A 21,274-nucleotide genomic window follows, 5' to 3' on the forward strand; every position below is an offset into this window, starting at 1 on the left:
ATACAAATAAATTAATTCATTGGGAACCTTGTAATCAGTACTTGCCCTGATATTATTCACAGGATATTGGCTATTTTGAATATCAGTTTCCAATTTATATTCTTCATATTGTTCTCCACGTTCTGCTCCTCCCTAACACATCAGCGATTTCAAGTGTAAAGAATTCTACCATGCAAAAGGCTTTTATGAATTTCAGACAATTAGAATCACCACTATGAATATTCTGGTACACAAGCATGCATGTAAATTTAAAACAGGAAAGGCTGACAGTAAAACAGCTTCTGAAATGAAAGCTTACATCATCTGTAGAAGCCAGACTTTCACTGGGAGTGAGTTCAGAGTTTGATGCTATCCATGTTGCAGTGTTTAGTGATTTTATACATTTCCCCTTCTCGTTATTCTCAGATAAATGTCTGGTCACTATATCCTGAAAAAAAGAACTGCACTGTAAAAAGAACGTCTACAATATCTTAAATTGATACACATGATTCTAAAGTTTATGCATACCTGTAAAGCATACAGGGCCCTTTGTCTTAGGTAATCTGTGTTCAACAGCTGTAGCTCATGGAAAAGTTCAATAAGAAAGTGGGGCCGAGATTCATTTTGAGAAATAAGAGTTGCGACTTCAGAATAAATTGTGTCCCGCAATGCTTCAAACATAGAAAGATCACTACCAGTTTCTGCAAGGAATAAAGAAAAAAAAATCATTAAAAGATCATTTCTTGACACTAATCCAGATGAAAAAAAAAGCCTGCTTGTTACATAACAAAATTAGATCTCTGTTACACAGATACTTTCTTAAAGCTTACTCATCACCTGAAGGCAATAAGGACTTGAACATAACAAAATAATTCTGAAATCCTGTAAGTATGAAACATCCAGTATTTTTATCAATCAGGTTGGGTGTTTTTTCAGTTCCAAACAGTATCTTAAGAAAGTATTCCTTATGGAATAGAATATTGCACACACCGCAGTACTGCTTTCAATTCTGAAAAGTATTCACTGCTGAACACAGACTTTTAAAGCATTTCAAATAAGACATCCAAAGGTTGAGACCTTCCCACACTTACACAAATCTTGTATTTCCATGCATTTCTGATGTTTACATAAAAGCTCTTACCCCTAAGCACCATTACACATTCATGAAAACACGACGTTCTACTAAGTTCTAATTCCTAGCAAGTCCCACATCCCTTTAAGAATTAAAAGTATCATCCTTATATAACAACCCGTCTGTTAACACATACGTACTTTGGCAAGCGTTGAATGGAAAAACAAAGTTAAAATTTGGAAAACTCAGAGTTTAACAGATGCATATTTGTTAGTATTCAAGTTAATTACATTACCAGCAAAACAGAAAATTTTACTGTAAAATTTGATTATCTGCCAATAGTATGCCAGTTTAAGCCATACGGGTAAGCTTTTTCAGTCTGTAATAAAACATTAAAAATTGCACCCCTTGTCCATTACTAAATTATAACATCAGATTTTCCACATAAAAAATGTCTACTTAAATTACTTTTTGTCAAAGAAATTTTCCACACATAATTTTGACTGACTGCAAACATGACAGACATGTTATCCACAACTATAATACAAGGCAGCTTATGTTGTAGCATTCCATTCTTATTACAAATAGACTCTCTTGCCTCATTTGTAGAGAGGCTGTTGCAATTGTACCAGTTTTGAACATCTGCTAAACAGTCTGAGCAACAGGACCAAAGCCAAGGGGGGCAGGAGGCAGCGGGGGAGAATAATAGGACATTGTTGAAGCTAAGCAATGAATGCATTACCTGGTGCTTCAATGCATGCATTTCTGTTAGACTGCTGCAGAATTCTCCTAGCATGTGCTGTAGGAAAGTGGGGATAGACAGTGATAAACACAAAAACGCGCACCAGAAATTAAGACAGGGTCTCTACAAAATAGCAGGAGGAAAACTGCTTAATCATCCAAACCACATTGCTGCTTATTGTGAAAACATAACTGGCAGAGTTGATATAATAATCACTAATAAACAGCTCTCAGTGTGGACACCGTTACATTGACAAAGCTGTACATCATGCTAAAATGACTGAAATATCTGCATGATTCCAACAAGGTACTGGCAGAATCTAAAAAGACACGGAAGAGTGTTTTTATGACACGGATGCAAGAAAAGCAGCGCAGATAGCAAAAATGTAAGGGTTTACATGATGTGATTGAATTTGAATGATATTTGATCAAGCTCCTTTAAGCACAAAGAAAACACGCATGCAGTACCAGATGTCATTAGATGATAAACAGTTTAATCTGCTATCCATAGAAGTACCAATAAATACGAGATATTTTTGATCAACTAGGATTTTGTTTGCCTTACATTAACAGCTTGTTTCCAAATATTTTATTAAGCACCCAGTCTACACAAAACACGCAGGATCAGTCAGTAAACACGCGTTTATGTTTACTGCAACTTTGAAAATTAAAAAGCAAAATCCACATATGCTAAAGTATATCACTGATGTCACAATACGCTACTTCTAAGCAATAAAGTAGTAACTAAGCATGGAAATCCCTTACACAAAGTTTGAATGACAACAATTACTGAAATTCAAAAAGGAATACCTGAAGACATTTCAGTCGATCTACTGTATTTAATTATTTTTTCCAGTTGTTCCCGATTCTTCTTGCTAAACACCTTTGCGTGAACAACCTCCTCAGAGTGTTTACTTTTAGTGCTTTTGCAGGGTTCACAGACACTAGAAGCACTTGCACTGTCGTAACCTTATGGGAGGAAGTGAAAGGGGAAATTTATAAAGAGTTTTATTGCTTTCATACATAGGTTCAAGGGCAATCTCAAAATAAAAAACAATTATCTTTCAGATTTTCCTTTGTTTGCTGAAGTAAAACAGCAGCACTAAATTCTCAATGACTGCAGCAGCATTATGTTCGCTAGCAGTGTCCCTCTCATTCCAGATTGACTCTGTATTTTGCTGAAATACCTCCCTCAGCAAGTCATCCAGCTAGAATGTGAAGACTTAATGAAGAGGAAGATTTTCTAAGTAGCTAACTCCATGTCTACGAACTACAGGCTGAAATCAGGATTCCTAATAATTTATTCTTCATTTGCTGAAATACTCAGCAACTTTAGTGTAATTATGTCATATAAAATGAGTTCATATTTCAGTAACATGTATTTCAAGAACTCACTGCAAATACCACTTATGGATAGTAAATTCTCTGGAAAGCAGAGAAGATAATCCATGTTGAGTTTGCCACAGCACATAAAATTATTTGCAACCTACCAGTATTCTTAATTCTGCCTTTTAGCTGAGAAGAACTCTTCCTCTTATTCTTTGATTTGGGTGTTTTATCTTTTGATGCCAGGCTTGCCTGAGCCGAAGCTTTTCTAGATTTAAATGTCTTTGTCACAGTAGTTGGGTCAACTGGATCAGGCATGCTACTATAACTCTCCAAAGACTCTTCATCAAAGTTTCTTCTCCTGCTTGTATCAGACTGATTTTTATGACCTGAAGCAATGCTCTGTACTGGAACTGGAAAGCTTGCTTTCAGTTGAAAGTGATCATCTTTTTTCACTTCCTGGCTATCATTAAGCCAAGTTGATCTCTTTTCCACTTCATCTTCAGTTTGCCTATGAGTCCTTCCATCAAAAAGAAAAACACCACAATATATTACAACCTGGCTTCTTGGACAGAAGCAGCATGTATTACCAAACAAATACTTTCTGCCCTAGTTACTCAGTCATCAGCTGAACACCAACATTTAAAAAACATGTAGTAAGAGCTCTTCAAAATGGAAAACTGAAGACACCTGAAGAAATGCACATTTCTGACTGACTACAACCTGAATATAGTTATGTACTCTGAGTTACGCTCAAGTAGTATTATAAGACAAAACACTCCTGACATAATATCTGTTACCATCTACAGTAGCATTAAAAAAAGAAAAACACTTTGAAACTATTTATATCCTGTTGTTATTTCAATGGCTCAAGTTCAAAATAGAAATCTTCCTCCATAGACAACAATATATCACATATAACTGCATTTAAGGTTTGAATATTCCTGAAACAATACATCACTTAATACACAGAAAAATAGAATAAAAATGAAAAAAAGCAAACAAACAAACAAAAAACCTCCAAAGAACAACAGCAACAACAACAACATTTTGAAACCTCAAAATTAAAGCTCATCTTGTATTTAAAGTAAATTAATTTACAAGTCTCCAAAAAGAACCCTAATCCTGGGGTGCTGGGACCAGGTTTGACAATAGTGATGACAGGAGAGTTGCACTGTGGTAAGACCCACCTTTGGTGTTCTGCTCCATTAGAGGAACTGCTTTCAAAAGGTTTAGGGAATGCCATATACTCAGTTTTTCCAGAAGCATTATGATCTAGAGGATGTTGCTGCTGCTCACTGCTTTGTGGGAAACCACTGTGTGCAAAATCTCCAAAACCAGAAGGAAACACTGGATTGTAGTTTATACCTATAAAATAAACAAGAATGCCATAAGTTACTACATCATTTATCCATGTACTGTAAGTGAAGTTGGAGACACTGAATGGCACCATGTTATTCTGAAACAACAAAAAAAAGTGTTGAGGAAATAAGAAAAAAATACTCTCTTCCTGAAAATGCTGCAACTATAAGGATTTATCTTCAGTGCAGATTTCAAACATCATTGGAAACTACATACATCACTACAACCCCACCAGTGTACAGATGAAGGCATTTCAAGAATACTCACATCTACAAGTGAGGTAAAAATTGTAAGTTCCTAAAAAGAAAACAAAAACCCCAGAGTTCTGTGTGTGAAGATACCAGCTCTCTAGAGATAAAGTTCACCTTTCACTATTCTTTCTTTTTTTTTTTTTTTAAAGACACAGTAGGATACCTTATTTCCTCTATTTCAAATTCAATAGTACAAGATTTGGTAATGAGAGGAAAAACACTGTATCCAAAAATCAGTGGTTACTTGATAGCTCTGATACAAACAGAAATTAGTAACAAATTGCTACTTGCCACATTTCAAAGCAAGCACTCCAAGTCCTAACCAAAAGAGATACAAACTTCTGCTCATTTAAATACTGTTAAATAACTTCGAGTACTTCAAACTCAATCTGAAGGACAAGCCAGATTTCCATTAAGTTACGATTAAATGAGGGAATAGAATTTTTTTTAAAAAAATCATATTTCTTTTCACACTTTTAACACTCACCTGGAGCAAAAGAAGAAATACTAGTAAATCCCGGCACATTAAACAGGTTCACAGGCTGTGGAGGAAAGCTGAATGGACAGAAAACAGGAGATGGAGGTGGTGGTACACTACTGCCTCTCTCCTTTCTTGACGGCTTCTCTTGACAATGTTGTTGTTGTTCTTGCTGGTGCATTAGATCACTTAACATTTGTCTCAATCTTTAAAACAATGAGGAAAAAGAATGCCTCAAAATTTAAACACCACCAGAGAAAATAACTTGATAGAAATGCAATAATCAGCAGCATGGTAGCAGTAGACAACACCATGCAAAAACAAAACAAAACAAAACTACAACTTTGCTGATAGAGCCTAACTGCACTACATAATAACGTGAACAATCCTTAAACTGAGTTGATACAGCCTAACTGCACTATGGAGTAACATGAACAATCCTCAAACTGAAATGCCTTGAATCAACAGCAATTCTAGTACTAGAAAAGCACAGCCACTAGGAGCACCCACAATGCTCGGGCTGACAGGAAATTGTAAGTCTTTACTCAGTAATTCAAGATTCGTGTTTTACCTGTTCATGTAACCAACACTACTTTACACACATAAACTATGTTTTCAGTATGTATGTAAAGAAATTCATTTGGCCAGTCAAAAAATAACTCCTGAGCAAGAGACACACACAGTTTAAAATCAACTGATCTGTCACTGTAGTCGTGTTCACAAAAATCAAACATGCTTGTGAGAATGATTAAAAAAAAGTCATTCAAAAAAAGACATTCAGCAAGAAGTAAGCAGCTTGGAAACAAAATTAAACAGAAACAACAGAAGACACAAAATATTTGCAACAATTGCCATTCACATTACTTTAAAATGCTCTGCAAAAAGGGCTACTAACTACATATCACTTATCAAGCATAAAGTAGAGATAAATTTTCATATTTATCAAATCCATTTCACATAAATTTCACAAATTTCACAAATCCATTTCCAATAAAATGGAACTATGACTGTCTTTATTTATTTACTTTAAAAAGATGTAAGAAGTACATTCAAATGGAGCATTACTATGTACAAATTATGACTGAGTACTCTAAGCAAGGACAAGGCTTTTCTAACATCTTTCCATTATACTTAGAATCCATAATCTTGCTGGGTCATCTGCCAAAAACCGAAGGCATATACTGAAGCATTTCAAATTATACAGCCAATTCCTAATACAAACCTTTGGACATTATTCTGCTGCCAAGATAGTTGAGTATAACATTGGTTTAACTGATGCATAATAAGATGTACTTGCGAAGATGCAGCGTTATTGGGCATCATATTATATGGGCCTGCAAGCAAAGTCTGTAGAAAATAGGAGAGGGTCTGTGGAAAGAAAACAAATAACAGAGACCAAATTACCAAAATTAGAAGTTATCACTAGAAAAATTTAGAACCACATTGATTCGGAACATTGAGTTAACTGCTCTTCATGCCTACCTGCTGATCTTGCATTAAAGTCTGGCAAATGCTAACACTGAATTCCAGTTGTTTCTTCAACTGATTGATCTGTTCTTGCCATTGTTCTTTTTCCTCCACGTAAGAAAGCTCAGATATCCACCGAAAGTTTTCCTGGCGTCTCATACTGATATTTTGCTGCTGCCTAGCTTTAGACATTGGTCGATAATTCCCATCTGCTGAAAGAGGACGGCAGTTTTTCCACCTAAGGCAGGGAGAGGGCAGAAAGGAAGGATAAGAACAAAAGCTGACTTTTCAAACCTTCCCTGTTAGCAAAGCTTCAATTATTAATGTTTCAGTTGTATGTAGAAGCAATCAACATAACACAGAAAGAAGAAGCACCGCTTCCAAACAGAAGGTCTCGTGCATTAGTACTAATTAAAATTATTTTTCCCTAATAAAAATCAGAGGAAAGTAATTCTAATTTTCTGAATCACTGATTTTGAAGAGATGGCAAAAAATTCACATAGGTCATCTTTTGCTATGCTGACTGAAACACAACATGAGGAGCTGTAACGCAACACAACCAGGTAACTAAATGGTAGGCAATATTCAACACACAGGAAAATAGAATAATCAAAACTAGTCACATACATTGTAGCTACAGAAGCTAAGACAAGAAAACGCCACCACATACATCTCACTAGCAAGTAGAAAGAAATTTCGCTTTGACCTAATAGGGTGCTTTGCATTTAGTGCAATGATCATTCCACCCCTTTCAAAAACACCCTGACAAGCATCAAGAAGTAATGCCACTTACCTATCCCTATTTCCTTTAAGATAATACACGTTTTCTGGTATTTGGTTATTGGGATAAGCAGAAAAGCTGTCATTCATACTTGGCGTATATTCCTCTTCTTCTGCCTGGTCAAGTCCATCAGAGAGATAACCATCTTCATCTCCATCCTCTTCATCGAGCGCACACTGAGTAGAACCTCCCCAGGTAGCCATTGTCCTGCTGAGCATTGAAAATGAGAGGTTTTGTTTGTTTGTTCAAGTTTATGGCAAACTATTAAAACAATCTCTTGATAACCTCACTAAACAACAGAAGCACCCACTGACTGACAGCAAAGAGGGACTCATGTTCTTACTTCTCCGTCCTACTCTGCTGCGGAGTACGCTGAGCTTCTGATCCCTCACTTTTAACAGATGCAGCAACAGTAGATATTGTTTCTGCCAGTTCTCTCCTCCTCTGATGTTCAGCCATTAAAGCTTCAAGTTGTTTTCTTCTCCTCCGCAATTCTTCTCTTAGAATTTCATGCCTTCTCATCTCAGACCATAACTGCTTCCAAGAAAATTGAAGACATCAGAGTATAAACAAACAAAAACCTCCTAAGTAACACCTTAAAATTTCACTATTTGATAGTACACTGACATTTTTTTCCAGGCACTGGTATTAGTCACACTACAAAATGCCCCCAGTATGAGCCATCTATTCCATTTTAAAATTTAAGAAGATAATTAAACAACAGAGAATAGTTACTTTTTTAAATAAGACAAATAGTGCATGTTTCACAGAACACTTCGAAATTCCACAACTCATTTCAGAGGTTAGTCAAGAAGCAAAAGAAAAAATTTTTATCAAATACGTAATTATACAATGCTGTAAGTGCACAGTATTGACCGCTTACACACACTTCATAGAGAAAAAAAAAATCATTTTCCAGGAGCATGAAAAACAGTAGAGCAATAGCAATATTTACTTCTTTCCAGAAATGAAGCAAATCAATTATGTACACTTTCATACTACACTCTCTAGTACTATACTACGCTCTCTCCATATGAAGTACTTAAAATAACGTGTCCAAGTTTCCTAGAACTTTTTTCCCCTCCCCATATTAAGTATTAGAATATCAAGCGTGAAATACCTCATTGCCTACTGGTACAGATTCACCAAATTCAAGTAAAGGCTTGCCAGCTGTGTTACACTCATTCATGGCTGGAGTTGAGGTTGCTGGTAAAGTCTGTCTGTTTGCTGGGCTGTTACTCAGACCAGCAGACTGAAAGAAAAAGCAGAATCGCAGAACAATTCAGGCTTTTTGAGATAGCAGAATTGATCAGTATTCGGTGAGAATCTGCATTTTAAAATTCATTAAGTACTTACTTCAGAGGTTAGCCAGAAACAAACAATAATTGTTTTTAATCTAACAAACTATTGTATAATGCTGTAGATACACAGTGTTGACCATTTACTAAGCATTTCATAGAAAAATCATGTTTTAAAGAGTATGAGAAAAGTACAGCACTGCAGTTTAGTTAGAATACAGCAAAGTGTTGGTCATCTTTATGAGACACAGTATTATTTGACAGCAGCAGAACCTGCAAATGTCTAATAAGATGAAGATGCAGTGACTAGCAGACACAGTAGACAGACAGATTTCAAACTAAAAATAATACAGAAGGTCCCCCATTTCCAAGGACTTTAACACCACAATTTTTGAGGACAAAGGACAGTGAAGCTAGAGTTTTATACAGCAACCAACGAGCAAGAATTTCAATGGAACTAGACAACCAGAGCTCTCTTCCAACTTTAGAAATCCATATTCTTAAAGTAGAACACAATTGGTAACGAGTTTTTTAAGCAAGCTTTTTTACTTGGAAAAAAATGGTGTGAAAATAATGTTTCACTCTTCAGCAGTCTAAGAACGCAAAGTAAGTCTACCTACTTGAAGGTCAGGACAAGCTTTCTGTAACACTTCAATTTTTTCTTGAATTTCCATCAGTTTCCTTCTTTCTTCTTGTAACTGCTTAAGTTCCCGCTGCTGCTGCTGAAGTTTAGCTTCATAGAACTTCTCTCTGCATGGATACATTACCCACATATTATCTGGCAGGAAGTTATCTAAAGTAAGATTCTACAGTTCTCGGACAAAGACATACCTCGCTTTTTCATTCAATCCTACATCTTTTTGCAACTTGTTGGTACTAACTCGAACATTGTTTGGCTGTTGCTTTGTCTCTTCCATCTCACCCAAAAAGTCACCCATGTTAGATGCATTTGCAGTGAGTACTTGAGGTTCTGGATCATCATCCTGAATGGAAAAAAGGAAGTAATCAGACTATTTTCAAACTGATGAACAGAATGTAAGAAGCACATTTTATCAAAGCAATTTCAAAAAGTTCCCCAAACATCTCAGCTCCAACATGCTGTGACATTTCAAACACATCTGAAGATTTTAATCAAATCCGGTGTAACACTACAAAACCCAGGATTCCAGAATTAAGATAAATATTTAGTTTAAATTTAAAACCATAGATCAAAATAATTTAAGGGATAACAGACTTCCTGTTTTGGTTTGTTTTTTTTTTGTGTGTTTGTTGTTATTGTTAATAAAACTCAGTGCCAAGATAAAATATTAAGGTCATTCTTTCCTTAGATCAGCAACCCAGGAAAAATCCAGATTTGAACTTGGCGTCACCTTCAACTTCAGACAAATCAACCACTGTCTCCTTTTCCCCAGTGAATTCTATATAGTAGACTAACAGAATTCTTCACCATTAAAAGTTAAACATTACATGAAATAATGAGTCACACATTTTCATCCATGGATTTATAGTCATAGGATACCTGCACCATAGCAGCAAGGTTTTGTAACTGTCGAAGTTTCTGCTTTGCAGCCATAAGCCTATTAATCTTCTGCTCAAACTCAGCATCTCCTGCAACATCACCCAGGCTGCTTCTGTGACTGGATATAGAATCTTCACTAGCTCTATCTTCTTCCACTTCATCATCTTCAGCTTGGGGTAGGTCAGTATCTTTGTCATCCTCCCTGTTATGACAGTCTGGAGATGCAGAGAGGGAAGAGGAGAGTAAACTGTTTTGTTTACTAAAATTACAAAAATTGCATAAATTACATTATTGAAATGCCTATTTTTATTTAATTACCTTCAGAAAAATACCAGCCTACTGTTACAACTCAAACAGTTCAAACAAAGTTCTGACAGATGCTGCATGGTTATCAGAATCATGTATGCACTAAGACCTACATTATTAGAAAACTGTAGAACATACCTAGAGCAGAAGACATTTTTAGAGTCCTTATATTAGCAGCAGATCGATTATTTATTTCACAGTCTGTATTAAGATGTCTTCCATCTCTGTTACCAGCTCCACACTGTGCATTTGAGTTGTTATTTACTTCATTCCAGCTACTGATTCCTTGAGGGTTTCTAGGGTGAAATGCATTACTCATGTTAACTTCTTAAGAACTGGTATTGATGGAATATTACATCAGCCATTTTATTGACTCACTTTTATGAATGTATTTTAATAATCCTTTGTAATTAAAAAAAGAAAAAATCTCCTAAAATTCACTTGCAAAATTAGTCCAGACATTGAGAATTCTCCATATCCATCTCTCATACAAACACGTTTCTCAAAATATAGACAAATAAATGAAAATCAGAAGCAGCTACAAATTACTTCCCTACTCAAACTGCAACAGTATCAGTTCACAAGAGAATTTCAGAGTGTGCATTTATGTAAATAGCTATGTATGATTCATAACCAGATTTGCATTGATTTCTGCGGAGATGCACACTGCATAGGATACTATTACTATGCCTCATAATGCCCCTATACACCGAAGGCTGCTTTTGCTTAAACTTCCTAGCTCTATGACTGTTGATCTTCCAGAGGAATTCCACACACATTTCAGTACTTGAATCTAAAGTGATTACAAGTTACAGAACTACATTTGCTATAGAGTAGGATTGTTACTAGCCTGCATGAGCTTCATAAACATTTACATTAACTTTTCCAAAAATTTGGAAAAGTGAATTACTTCTAGCTCACTGAAATCTCGCACTGCTTCAGTAAACCTATGACAACTTAGCTACAAAGACTGAGGATGACAAAATATATGATTTACCTAATATTTGTAACAGGCTGTGGATCCCCATGTTCAGAATCACTTCCTGACTCTTCTGTTTCTTCCTCTTCCTTAGTGTTTTCATTTACAGCATCTGTCATCATATCAGATGTTTGCTCATAGTAGTGAACTAGCTCACGTAACTCATTCAGTCTCTTACGAACCTCATTTAGCTTCCTGAGGAAAAAAACAAACAAATGGAAAAAAAAAAAGAAAACAGAACACAGTACAGTATTAATTAAAATATCTGGAATTTGAAAAAATAGATGGGTACATTTACAGTTCTTAACAAAAACTGTAACTTTCCTAGCTGTAATAAACTTCTGCTTGAAGCTAAGCAGGCATTTACTTTCTCAGACCATTTACTAAGTGGTCCATTAAGTAAATTAAATCACAAAACAGTTTGTTAATACAGAACTTAATAAAACACACCTAAAACTCAAAGCTAAAAAAACACTAAAGCAGATTATAGAAAAAAAACAAATATTATTTTACTGAAGCTTTTCCGTTGGATTTAGATTGTCATCCTCTTCACTCTCATTCTGAGAAGCCAGGGAATCAGGAGGATAGGGAGCAGATGCCAGACTATTTGATTCACCATTGATAACAGTTACTACGCCCATGGGAGCAGAAGCAGCTGAAGTTGTACTTCTTTGGTCAATACTCCTTTGAGGAGAACTTGAAGCTGGAAAAACTACAGAGAAGAAACAGAATATTGAAAGCAGCCTGCAAAAAAGGAACCTACCTAACCAAATTACATTAAACAGTAACTACAGCAAATATTACCAGCACACGAAATAGCAGTAAGCAACTTCTTTTCTTCAGGGAACAATTTCTGCATTAAGTTTCATGACAGGCAATGCCAACCACAAGTAATAGGCAGCTTCCATAAACAATACTTCCATAAAACAAGTCTGTTCTTTTTAGCTTTATCAAGTGGAAGTTTTCAAGCTGTCAATGCACCCAAAGAGTTCTTTAAAGGACTAACTTATGGTTGAATTACTTTTGATGAAATTTAACGTTTAAACATTTAAAACAACAAAGAGCTCTAATAACTTTGTTTTGCCAACTGGTAAGCTCTTGCAGAAACATGTTTCAAAACACAGCCTTGGTATATGCTTACCTTATCCAGCTATATAAAAAACATAACTATATACACTCAGATTATGCACATTAAGTACAAGAAAGATGAATGGGTTTTAGACATGTAAGCATCAAACTAGTCTGCTCTTCTACAGGAGCATTTGAAGACTCATTTCTACAGGAGCACGTTGGACTCATTTCTTAATCAGACTACCCTAAAATTGCCTCACACGAACTTCCAGTCATAAAACAAAGCTTCACCAGGGCAAATGCAAGTCTAGAACAGGAACATATAACAAACAATAGGCCCACATGGGAGACCTTAAGAATTGGAAAGTCATCTAAAGAACAGACCAAAACATCCAGTCCATTCAGACAGCTGACTTTCTCTGGCATGACCTGAGATCCAAGTACATTTGACTACTGGACAAGAAAGTCCTTTGACAGTGGGGAAAAAAAAATAAAAAAAAAATCAAACCCCATCATGCTGTAGTGTTATTAACAACGGAAGCATACAGTACATAAATACAGAGGTACTGTAATAATATACAAAACATTCTCATCCTGAAGAATGAGAATATTATATGAATTGTCACTGACAACCACTGGAAAAAAAATTGCAGTCATCACAACCTCACAAATTAATTTCAATAATGTTATAACAAGTGCTAGTTTACTTGTCAAGCTCTCCAACAAGTATGAAATGTTTTTAGTGCAGTAAATCAGTTACATAATACTGCCCTATTACAGCTTTATTGTCTACTACAGTGATAATCCATTAACCAATTGAAAGGCCACCTTAAAAAACAAACACTCTGTGTGTTTTTAAACTCTTAGAAATTGATAATTCCATTTAAATATACTTACAGGAGGAATTATTTAGATGTTGGTCACGAAGTGTATGAAGTTCTCCTAACAGTTTATCCATCTTTTGCTTTTTCCCCTGCAACATTCGCATCTTATTGAAAAGTTGTGCCTTTTCATCTGCACGTTGTTCTGACACTGAGGAGTTTCGGCTTTGTGAAATCTCTCTGGTAAGTGAAAGACTTTCTGCTTGTCTTCTATTGTCTGGTACAGACTGAGTCTAAAAAGAATAACTTCAATTCATTCAAAGTACCACAGATAAAAAACAAAATAAATTCTAATGAACAAAAAGGCTTCTTATAGACTTGATAGGCCCAGCAGCAGAACAAAGAACTTCATCAGTTAGCTAACAGATAACCTGCAGGAACACAAAGATGCTGAGCTTACAGGTTTGGAGGAACTCCAATTACTCCATCAGCAGATGAATAAAAATAAGAAGACAGATCTTCAACTGTTCGAAAGAATAAGAAAAACAGACAATGGTAGAACTTCAGAGTGCAACACAAAAACTGACCTGAGAATCATGAAGTTGGTTATGAAAGCGCTGAATTAAGTCAATTAATTCTTCATTCAATTCTGATGTAAGGCTTACTCCAGAAACACTACCTGTTGTCTCTGTTACAACTGGGCATACAAAAAAAGGAGGAAAAATGTAAATACTTGTCGTCAAAAACATAATAAAGACCATTTGATGAAAACACTTTGTTCTGTGAGCATACAGAACCTTAAGAAATGTTTTGGTTTTTTTTGTAAAATTTAGATATAAATGTTCATATTTCTAAAAATATGGCTATTTAAAATAAAAAAAACAAAAAAAACAACATATAAATATAGCCCTGCACTAAGACTTCAAAGAAGAGAATTACTAAAGAACTTTTATTATGTATTCTACAATCCTAGCTTTAATCATTTATTCAGCAAGTTAAAATAGCTATCAGAGATGCTTTCATACCAGAATCATCCACAACAGCAACAGCTTGTTCTGCTTTATGCTGCAAAGCAAGAAGAGCTGCCTGTCTTCCTTGAAGAGCCTTCAACTGTTCCTGCTGCTGTAGCATCCTTTTCAGTAAATCATGCTGCTTTTTCAAGTTTTCCAACTCCTCTTTAGCTTCCTGCTGAGGATCTCTGGCCTGAAAGGTACAGAAGAACATTACCATAAACAGGATAATTTATCTGGAAAGTACTACTGTTAGAGGCATCAAAACAAGGAAGAATGTAACTGAATCAAAGTCAAGCAAGAGTAAAAGGCGAACCTGTTTCACTTTCCAGACAGTCCACTTCAGTTCAGGAGTTTTAGATATAAGGTAAGAAGAAAACCTGTATCATCAAGATACGCTTAACACTCTCAGGGCTAATTTTTCTTAAGAAATAGTCAACCATTTAATATGCCCCAAAGACTAAGTATCCCTTTGTCCTCTGAAGCATAATTCATAGCAACACATTAATATAAGAATGCTAAAGCTACACAACATAAGGCTGCTTAGTTTTGCATAATTATTCTGCTCTAATGTACAACACGTATTTATTTTTGTACACAATATTTTTACCATAGGCAATAAATCACCTCAGACTTGGGTAAACCAATTTCAGAACAAGACACATTCATACTCCCTCCCTAATACATTTCCAAGCGCATGGAAACAAATCTGGAGGAATGAAAGCACGCTTTATGGTGAAATACCTTAGAGAAAAGTTATTTTCCTTAGCCCATCTTAATTAACAGCTGGAAATTTCTCTCAAAACCTTCTCAGGAATTAAGTATTTTAAGGAGACATCCACTGGTAAAGACCCTGCCTTTGTTTAAGTTATCATATTATGCAAATAAAAAAACTGAAAATTTTGCTTCCTTTTGTTAAGAGTCAAAATAAACAATATTAAAAGAATCAACGTATTTTCATGCAATGCTAATTTCCTGAAGTAAAAAATTCCCTCAGTGCAGAACAAATCCAGCACCAAAAGACAGAATAGAAGCATATATTAATTTCTAAGCACAAGAAAAGCTTCCTAGAAGATCAAGGACAATACATCCATTATTCAACACTTCTCAAAGAAATTTCAATACAACTTGAGCTGAACATTCTTCCTAAATTTTTATCTTACATATATAAAGCAGAGAAAAAGGACAATGGAATACACAAAAATGAAATCAACACAGGAGGGAAGGGAAGAAAGGGAAAAGGGGTACGTGCCTCCAAGTTTCACACTATTACTAACTCAAATATCAGATTTGATATTGTTCTTGTCAACTTAATCTTGTTCACTAGTAAACAAAAAGATTTTTCAAGCCTAATTCCTCAACATTTTGTATGATAAGCTGGACAAAAAATTTAAATCTTTCATGAGAAAATCCTCCTTTTTAAAAATGAGATGAAAAGACAAAGCCAAAGAAAAGCAAGAAACAAATTATATGCTTTAAGCCCCTTCATACTCCCTTTCAACCGGAAATCTTTATATAAAGCTTTACAAGAGCATACATTTTTTTGGCTAAAATTTGTGAAAAAAAATTGTGAAAATTTCTGTACACACTGAGTGTCTGAAAGTCAAATTTACATGTTTTTCCATAAAGAGAACAGCAAAATAGAAAGAGTCCTCTAACATCACATAAAATCAGACCATCTTCCCTACAGCTGATATAGTTACATGTTACTGGTATTATTTACTCTGCCAACACTAAGACTTCAGAAAAGAAAGATGACAAATACCTCTAAAGAAAACAGCTCCAGTTAAAGAAAACTCAGTTGCCAGGCAGGTGAACACAGATAAGCAAGTGAAACAGAAACATTTACAGCAACAAATACATTTCAAGCAAGTTAACAGGGACAAAAATGAAAGAAAATCAGCACGCATAAATGCTATTTTAGAGGCTAAAATGATATGTTTGAAGTGTACCTATGAAGGCAATCCATGTTTTTGGCTATAAATCCTACAAGGTCAAACTTCCCTGTCATTCAGAGCAGATCAGTCACTTTTCCCTTTTGGGTTTGCTGTAACATCAGTGTCTGTAACCTGTTCTCGTGAAGATGAACACTCTAGATTGCCCTCAACACAGGGACAAATGCTCATACTAGAAGATATCTCCTTTAGTAAATAGTTAAGCATATTAGATTTTGAACGTGTGCTCCAGCTTAACATACATTACATGGTGAACATATCCACTTCTATCTTGTCACATATTTAAAAGTACCACCAAATAAAACCTACTAAACAGCAAAGACAGTCCCAGTCTTACAGTTACAACAATGATGCTCCAGATGGAAATCAGTCTTATAGAGCAGAAGCTCTATTTTTTTATTTTTTTATTTTTTTAAGATTTTATGAAGTTAAATGCATCCACTCCACATGTAAAATTGTACTCCTCTTACAGTGACAGAGTTCTTTCACAACTAAAGATAACTACAAAGACTCCTTAAGATTTTAACAGCTGTTTTTCTACCAAGCACTTCACTTACCATTCGCAGAGCACTTTAAGTACTGTCTGGCTACAACAGTACCAACTACTAATTCGCCTCAGAAAAGTATTGACAGATGCAAACATAAGTTGCTGTTAAAATGCTTTCTTATCTAGAACAACAACAGTTTGCAATATAAATACTCTACAGATTGGAAAGGAGATGGTATGTGTACTTCAGAACTAATTCAGAATATTTTCTAAAAGATGCCCAACTCTCCAAATAAAGAAATTTCTGAAGCCAACGCTTCAACCACATTACTAGAAAAGTGATTAACCCATGACCCACCAATAACTCATCTGTAACCCTCTCCACCTTCACCCAACAACAGCAAGTTTTCATCTCTTAAGTTTTTCTGTTGATAAGAAAAGATGCATTGAAAGTTATTCAGTCCTACATTAATATCATGCACACATCCATCTGCCAAAATACATATTTAACCTAAATCTACTTCTAGGAAAGGTTAAAGATTATCTTAAAAAACTCATCAAGAAACAGTGCTGTTGTGACAGAATCATTTTTTCCCATGTATATTGAAAAAAATCCTGCACAAAGGTATATCTCCTGAACAGAGGGCTAAGGGATTTATTAGCTTGAACTGCATGTCACTGTCATAGTAACCAAGAGAAAAAAATAAGAATAATTAAAAAAATAAACAACAAACACTCATAAGCCTTCATTTCTGTCACTTTAATTACTAAGTTACTAAAAGGCAGCTTACCATGGTATCTGAAGCCTCAGCTTGCACATCAGTGTTTAGCGATGTGCTCTCACCTACAGAACCAGATCCCACAGCTGAATCTACAGTCCAAACACCATCATCCTCATTTTCTCTAGCCTGAAATATTTCAGTGGCATAAATAAAAAGCTATATAAATGGAGCAGTAAGAATAAATTATGGAAGGTACTACATCTCATAAACCAACACCCCCAGTAGCACCATCAAAACAGCAATAGTCAACTTCTTTAAAAAAAATATAGAATTGAAGCTTACAGTGCAGAAACAGACATATTATGTTCTCAAACTTACAAGCATCTTTTGCAAAAATTTCAGATAGGATTTCTCCTGCTCTTTAAGGTGATCTATAAGGTGCGATAAACGCTCAACATTGGCCGATCTTTCATTTTTCTCTACGAGATCATCCCGCATGTAGCTGGCCTTAGCAATATAGTCACGAATTTGAACTAGTCTGCTGACAATCTGTAAAGACACTATAATTACTGAATGTGCTCAGCAGTAGCTATAAGGTATTTAATACACAAAACACGGCAAAAGCAACATCAAAGCAGAAATAATTAAGTAATACACCGTACTTTCAATCATATAGGCACATTTATGTAAGCAGTTAAAAATTAAAAGCCTTTAAGGATACATAAAAGCATGCATGAAATTGTAAGGCTGAAGCACAGGGCTTCTTCTTGATATCAGCTAAAACAGAATTGAGCTGATATTAGTAACGTGAAAATACTCAACTATGAGACTATGTTTTGGAACCCCGTAACAGAATCAAATGAATACAGCTTCTTTTACTTTCTTTTAATAATTAGATTTCTAAAGGACAAAACATTGTTTTTGGTTCAATCTTTTCTTCAGGCTGCCTTTTAAAACAGTGGGAAGAGTATTTTTAATACAAAATAAAGTACAACAATCAAAGGCTGTCGTCTAGGAGCTTCCCAGCACCCACGGCTGCCACTGCATCCTTATAAACCTGTCAACACGCAATAGGGTGTATGTGTACAAGGAAATGAATGACTAATACCATTATTTGAGTCTTATGTGAAGACAACACTATTCTAACACAAGAGATAGTATACATGGTACTAAAAACACTAAAAATTTAGATAAATACACTGAAAAATAATAGTAAAACTGACACCTTCTGAAGAGCCCATGTTCCACAGACATTACAGGCTATACAAGTACCTGGCTACTATCCATAGTTGGTTCTCCTCTTCCATCTTCTTGAACAGAGAGTTGACCATTTTGCAAGAAATCTTTGTTTAGAGCAGCTCCAAACAGCTCTTTACACTGCAATGACTCTCCACTTTCCTTTTTTTGGGAACCTGACACAGGACCTTTGCTTTTGTTAGTGTTTATCTGCAGTGACAAGAAGTTGAATGGTTTTTTGCTCTCATTAAGTTGACGTTTGTTGTTAGCAGCAGTTGCCCTGCCTTGAGAATCGCTTCCAATGCTTCTCTATGAACAAAGAGAACAAAGGATAATTGTGCTTATTTGTGATTTTATAGTTCCCTCATAAGTTACTGACTAGACAACAGCTAAACAGTGCCAGTCATCCTTGTCATACAGTTTTCAGAGAGCAACCCACACTCTTAGAAGATCTGAAAAGCAGAAGAGCTCTGTAGTTAGAGTTAGGAAGAGTAGTCTCATCCTTGCTCTGGCCTCCACCTTTGCTATAGTGAAAGGCATTCTACTTCTTCAAGTACATTCGAAAGAATATATATATACACACACATATATATATTATTTTTTAAGTAGCATAATAGCTTGTAGAATATGCTAACTCAAAATTTTCTTTAGAAGCTTCTGAATAGCTACTTGATCCCATAACACACATTTCTGGAGGAAGTTCTGCCCAGCCTTTATATTTTAATGAATCGCATTTCAAACATAATCATTACAACTCTAATGAGTTAATAACAAGCTTTGGCAAAGATTAACAAAGTTCTATTCTGGAACTGTAAATGAAACAATAAATTTGTGCTAACAAATTAAGCCTTCCAACTTTGCAATGCACTGGACAAGGGAGGGTCGAATGTGTCAATATTCCTAAGGAAACAGCTAGAGCTAAAGAATCTTTGTCATACATTTCTCCACATTACAGAGGTACAACTTCTACTGCTGCTCCTCCTCTGCTTAAGCTGCAGGGATTACAGTGTTCAGAGTCATAAACTAGATCACTTCAGAGCAAACTTTCAGAATAAAATAACAGAGACTTTTAAGTGACAGACAAGCATGATGAATTAAAAATACTGGTTTTAGGACATAGAATGTGATGATGATTGAGAGGAACAAATTAAAGACAGCTGGCAGAGCCTAGGGCATAGAAAAGCCAAAGTTCTGAACTTAAGAACTAGAACTGTTATTTGGCTTCCACATTGCACTTAAGCTACGCACTATGAAAGTCTGCTTTATTCATCTGACAAATTATTAAGAGGTAAATGAACAACTTCTGTAGTGACGTTTATAGCGAAAGCTAGTATTCACACAAACCTGATCCAGATCACTGAAGTTTATTCTTTGTTTAAGCCTTTCTAATTCAGCCTGCTCTGGAACAGACATCTGGGTCGTGTATCGAGCATGAGGAAAACTGTGAGGAGTTCTGGTCTTCCGTCGTCCCATCCCAGGTGAAGATTCTGGAGATATATCATTAGTAAGCCTCGTTTCAGCTTCTCCACTGAGCTTTTTCTTGTTTTTTTCTGATGATCTGTTTGCTTTTTTCTGTTGACTTCCCCAGTCCTTAAGACAAAGGAAAAAGAAAGAAAAAAACCTCATATTAGCTATCCATGTAGACAAAAAGTATAACTTCTTAATTTGGTGAACCAGAGTTTACTTCTATTTTAACAGTTAAAAACAAAACAAAACAACAAAAACAACAACAAAAAAACAAACAAAGAACACAACAGTATAAAGCAAAAACATAATTTTCTTTGCCACTTATGTGAAGTCTGTCAGGCAATTTCTAACCCATATAATCCCACAATGCCTTCAATTTGTGTAAAATAAAGCCAAAATTCTATTTTTCTTCTTCGGAAAATACACTCAGGCACTTAAGAACTTTTAGGAATAAGAGTTTTCAGTTCTAATGACACCTAGTAGGCATGTATATCTAGTTACTTTATTGTATTCAAAACACCTCCCATAAATGTGTTTATGGATTGTACAATCTCAGAATTATACCTAACAGTTGCATACATATAACTCAATTAGTTTTCTTGATTTTGTAGATGCTTTACTGAAAAGCTGTAATGATAGCGCTTAGTTTTTTGCACTGTTGCCTGCCGTAACAGAATCTTCTTGTTTCTTTCAACGTACCACATAAAACAACAACTTGGAGCTAAGGTGAATCATACCGTGTTGTTCAGCCTGTCATCCAGGCTCTCATTACTCCAGTTAGGCAAGTCCTGATCATTCATGCCGTCTTCAAATGGACTGCCTCCAGTTGCCATGACAAGCACCCAAAAACAAATCTAAAAGAAACAGCTGAAAGAAATAAGCTGCATTAAAATCAGTTTATGTAGAGTTTTTTGCAAAGAGATCTCTTATGTGACAATTATATATT

General features: G+C 35.4%; 1 protein-coding gene across 17 annotated transcripts in view; it reads right to left on the bottom strand.

Annotated features, from left to right (window-relative positions):
* The window catches only part of PCM1 (pericentriolar material 1), a 38,241-nt gene that overhangs the window by 11,874 nt on the left and 5,093 nt on the right, over window positions 1–21,274 (bottom strand). For 7 of the 17 annotated variants that reach the window (XM_015862181.1, XM_015862183.2, XM_015862193.2 and 4 more), the window contains exons 2-27: window positions 21,066–21,195; window positions 20,206–20,451; window positions 18,898–19,170; window positions 18,004–18,174; window positions 17,695–17,811; window positions 14,477–14,654; window positions 14,039–14,148; window positions 13,528–13,744; window positions 12,073–12,271; window positions 11,578–11,754; window positions 10,719–10,876; window positions 10,275–10,489; window positions 9,587–9,738; window positions 9,376–9,505; window positions 8,578–8,709; window positions 7,801–7,994; window positions 7,470–7,667; window positions 6,692–6,914; window positions 6,432–6,577; window positions 5,219–5,415; window positions 4,309–4,486; window positions 3,283–3,638; window positions 2,603–2,761; window positions 1,794–1,850; window positions 508–680; window positions 299–427 (exon numbers count right to left, since the gene is read on the bottom strand). In XM_015862181.1, the coding sequence (XP_015717667.1) occupies window positions 299–427; window positions 508–680; window positions 1,794–1,850; window positions 2,603–2,761; window positions 3,283–3,638; window positions 4,309–4,486; window positions 5,219–5,415; window positions 6,432–6,577; window positions 6,692–6,914; window positions 7,470–7,667; window positions 7,801–7,994; window positions 8,578–8,709; window positions 9,376–9,505; window positions 9,587–9,738; window positions 10,275–10,489; window positions 10,719–10,876; window positions 11,578–11,754; window positions 12,073–12,271; window positions 13,528–13,744; window positions 14,039–14,148; window positions 14,477–14,654; window positions 17,695–17,811; window positions 18,004–18,174; window positions 18,898–19,170; window positions 20,206–20,451; window positions 21,066–21,161 (4,581 nt within the window). In that variant the 5' untranslated portion in view covers window positions 21,162–21,195. Of the gene's footprint in view, window positions 1–298; window positions 428–507; window positions 681–1,793; window positions 1,851–2,602; window positions 2,762–3,282; window positions 3,639–4,308; window positions 4,487–5,218; window positions 5,416–6,431; window positions 6,578–6,691; window positions 6,915–7,469; window positions 7,668–7,800; window positions 7,995–8,577; window positions 8,710–9,375; window positions 9,506–9,586; window positions 9,739–10,274; window positions 10,490–10,718; window positions 10,877–11,577; window positions 11,755–12,072; window positions 12,272–13,527; window positions 13,745–14,038; window positions 14,149–14,476; window positions 14,655–17,694; window positions 17,812–18,003; window positions 18,175–18,897; window positions 19,171–20,205; window positions 20,452–21,065; window positions 21,204–21,274 lie in introns of all 17 variants that reach the window. The other 10 variants (XM_015862182.2, XM_015862184.2, XM_015862186.1 and 7 more) reach the window with 10 other exon arrangements.

This window comes from Coturnix japonica, chromosome 4 (genome assembly GCF_001577835.2).
Source record: "Coturnix japonica isolate 7356 chromosome 4, Coturnix japonica 2.1, whole genome shotgun sequence".
In the NCBI taxonomy this organism is placed as follows: domain Eukaryota; kingdom Metazoa; phylum Chordata; class Aves; order Galliformes; family Phasianidae; genus Coturnix; species Coturnix japonica.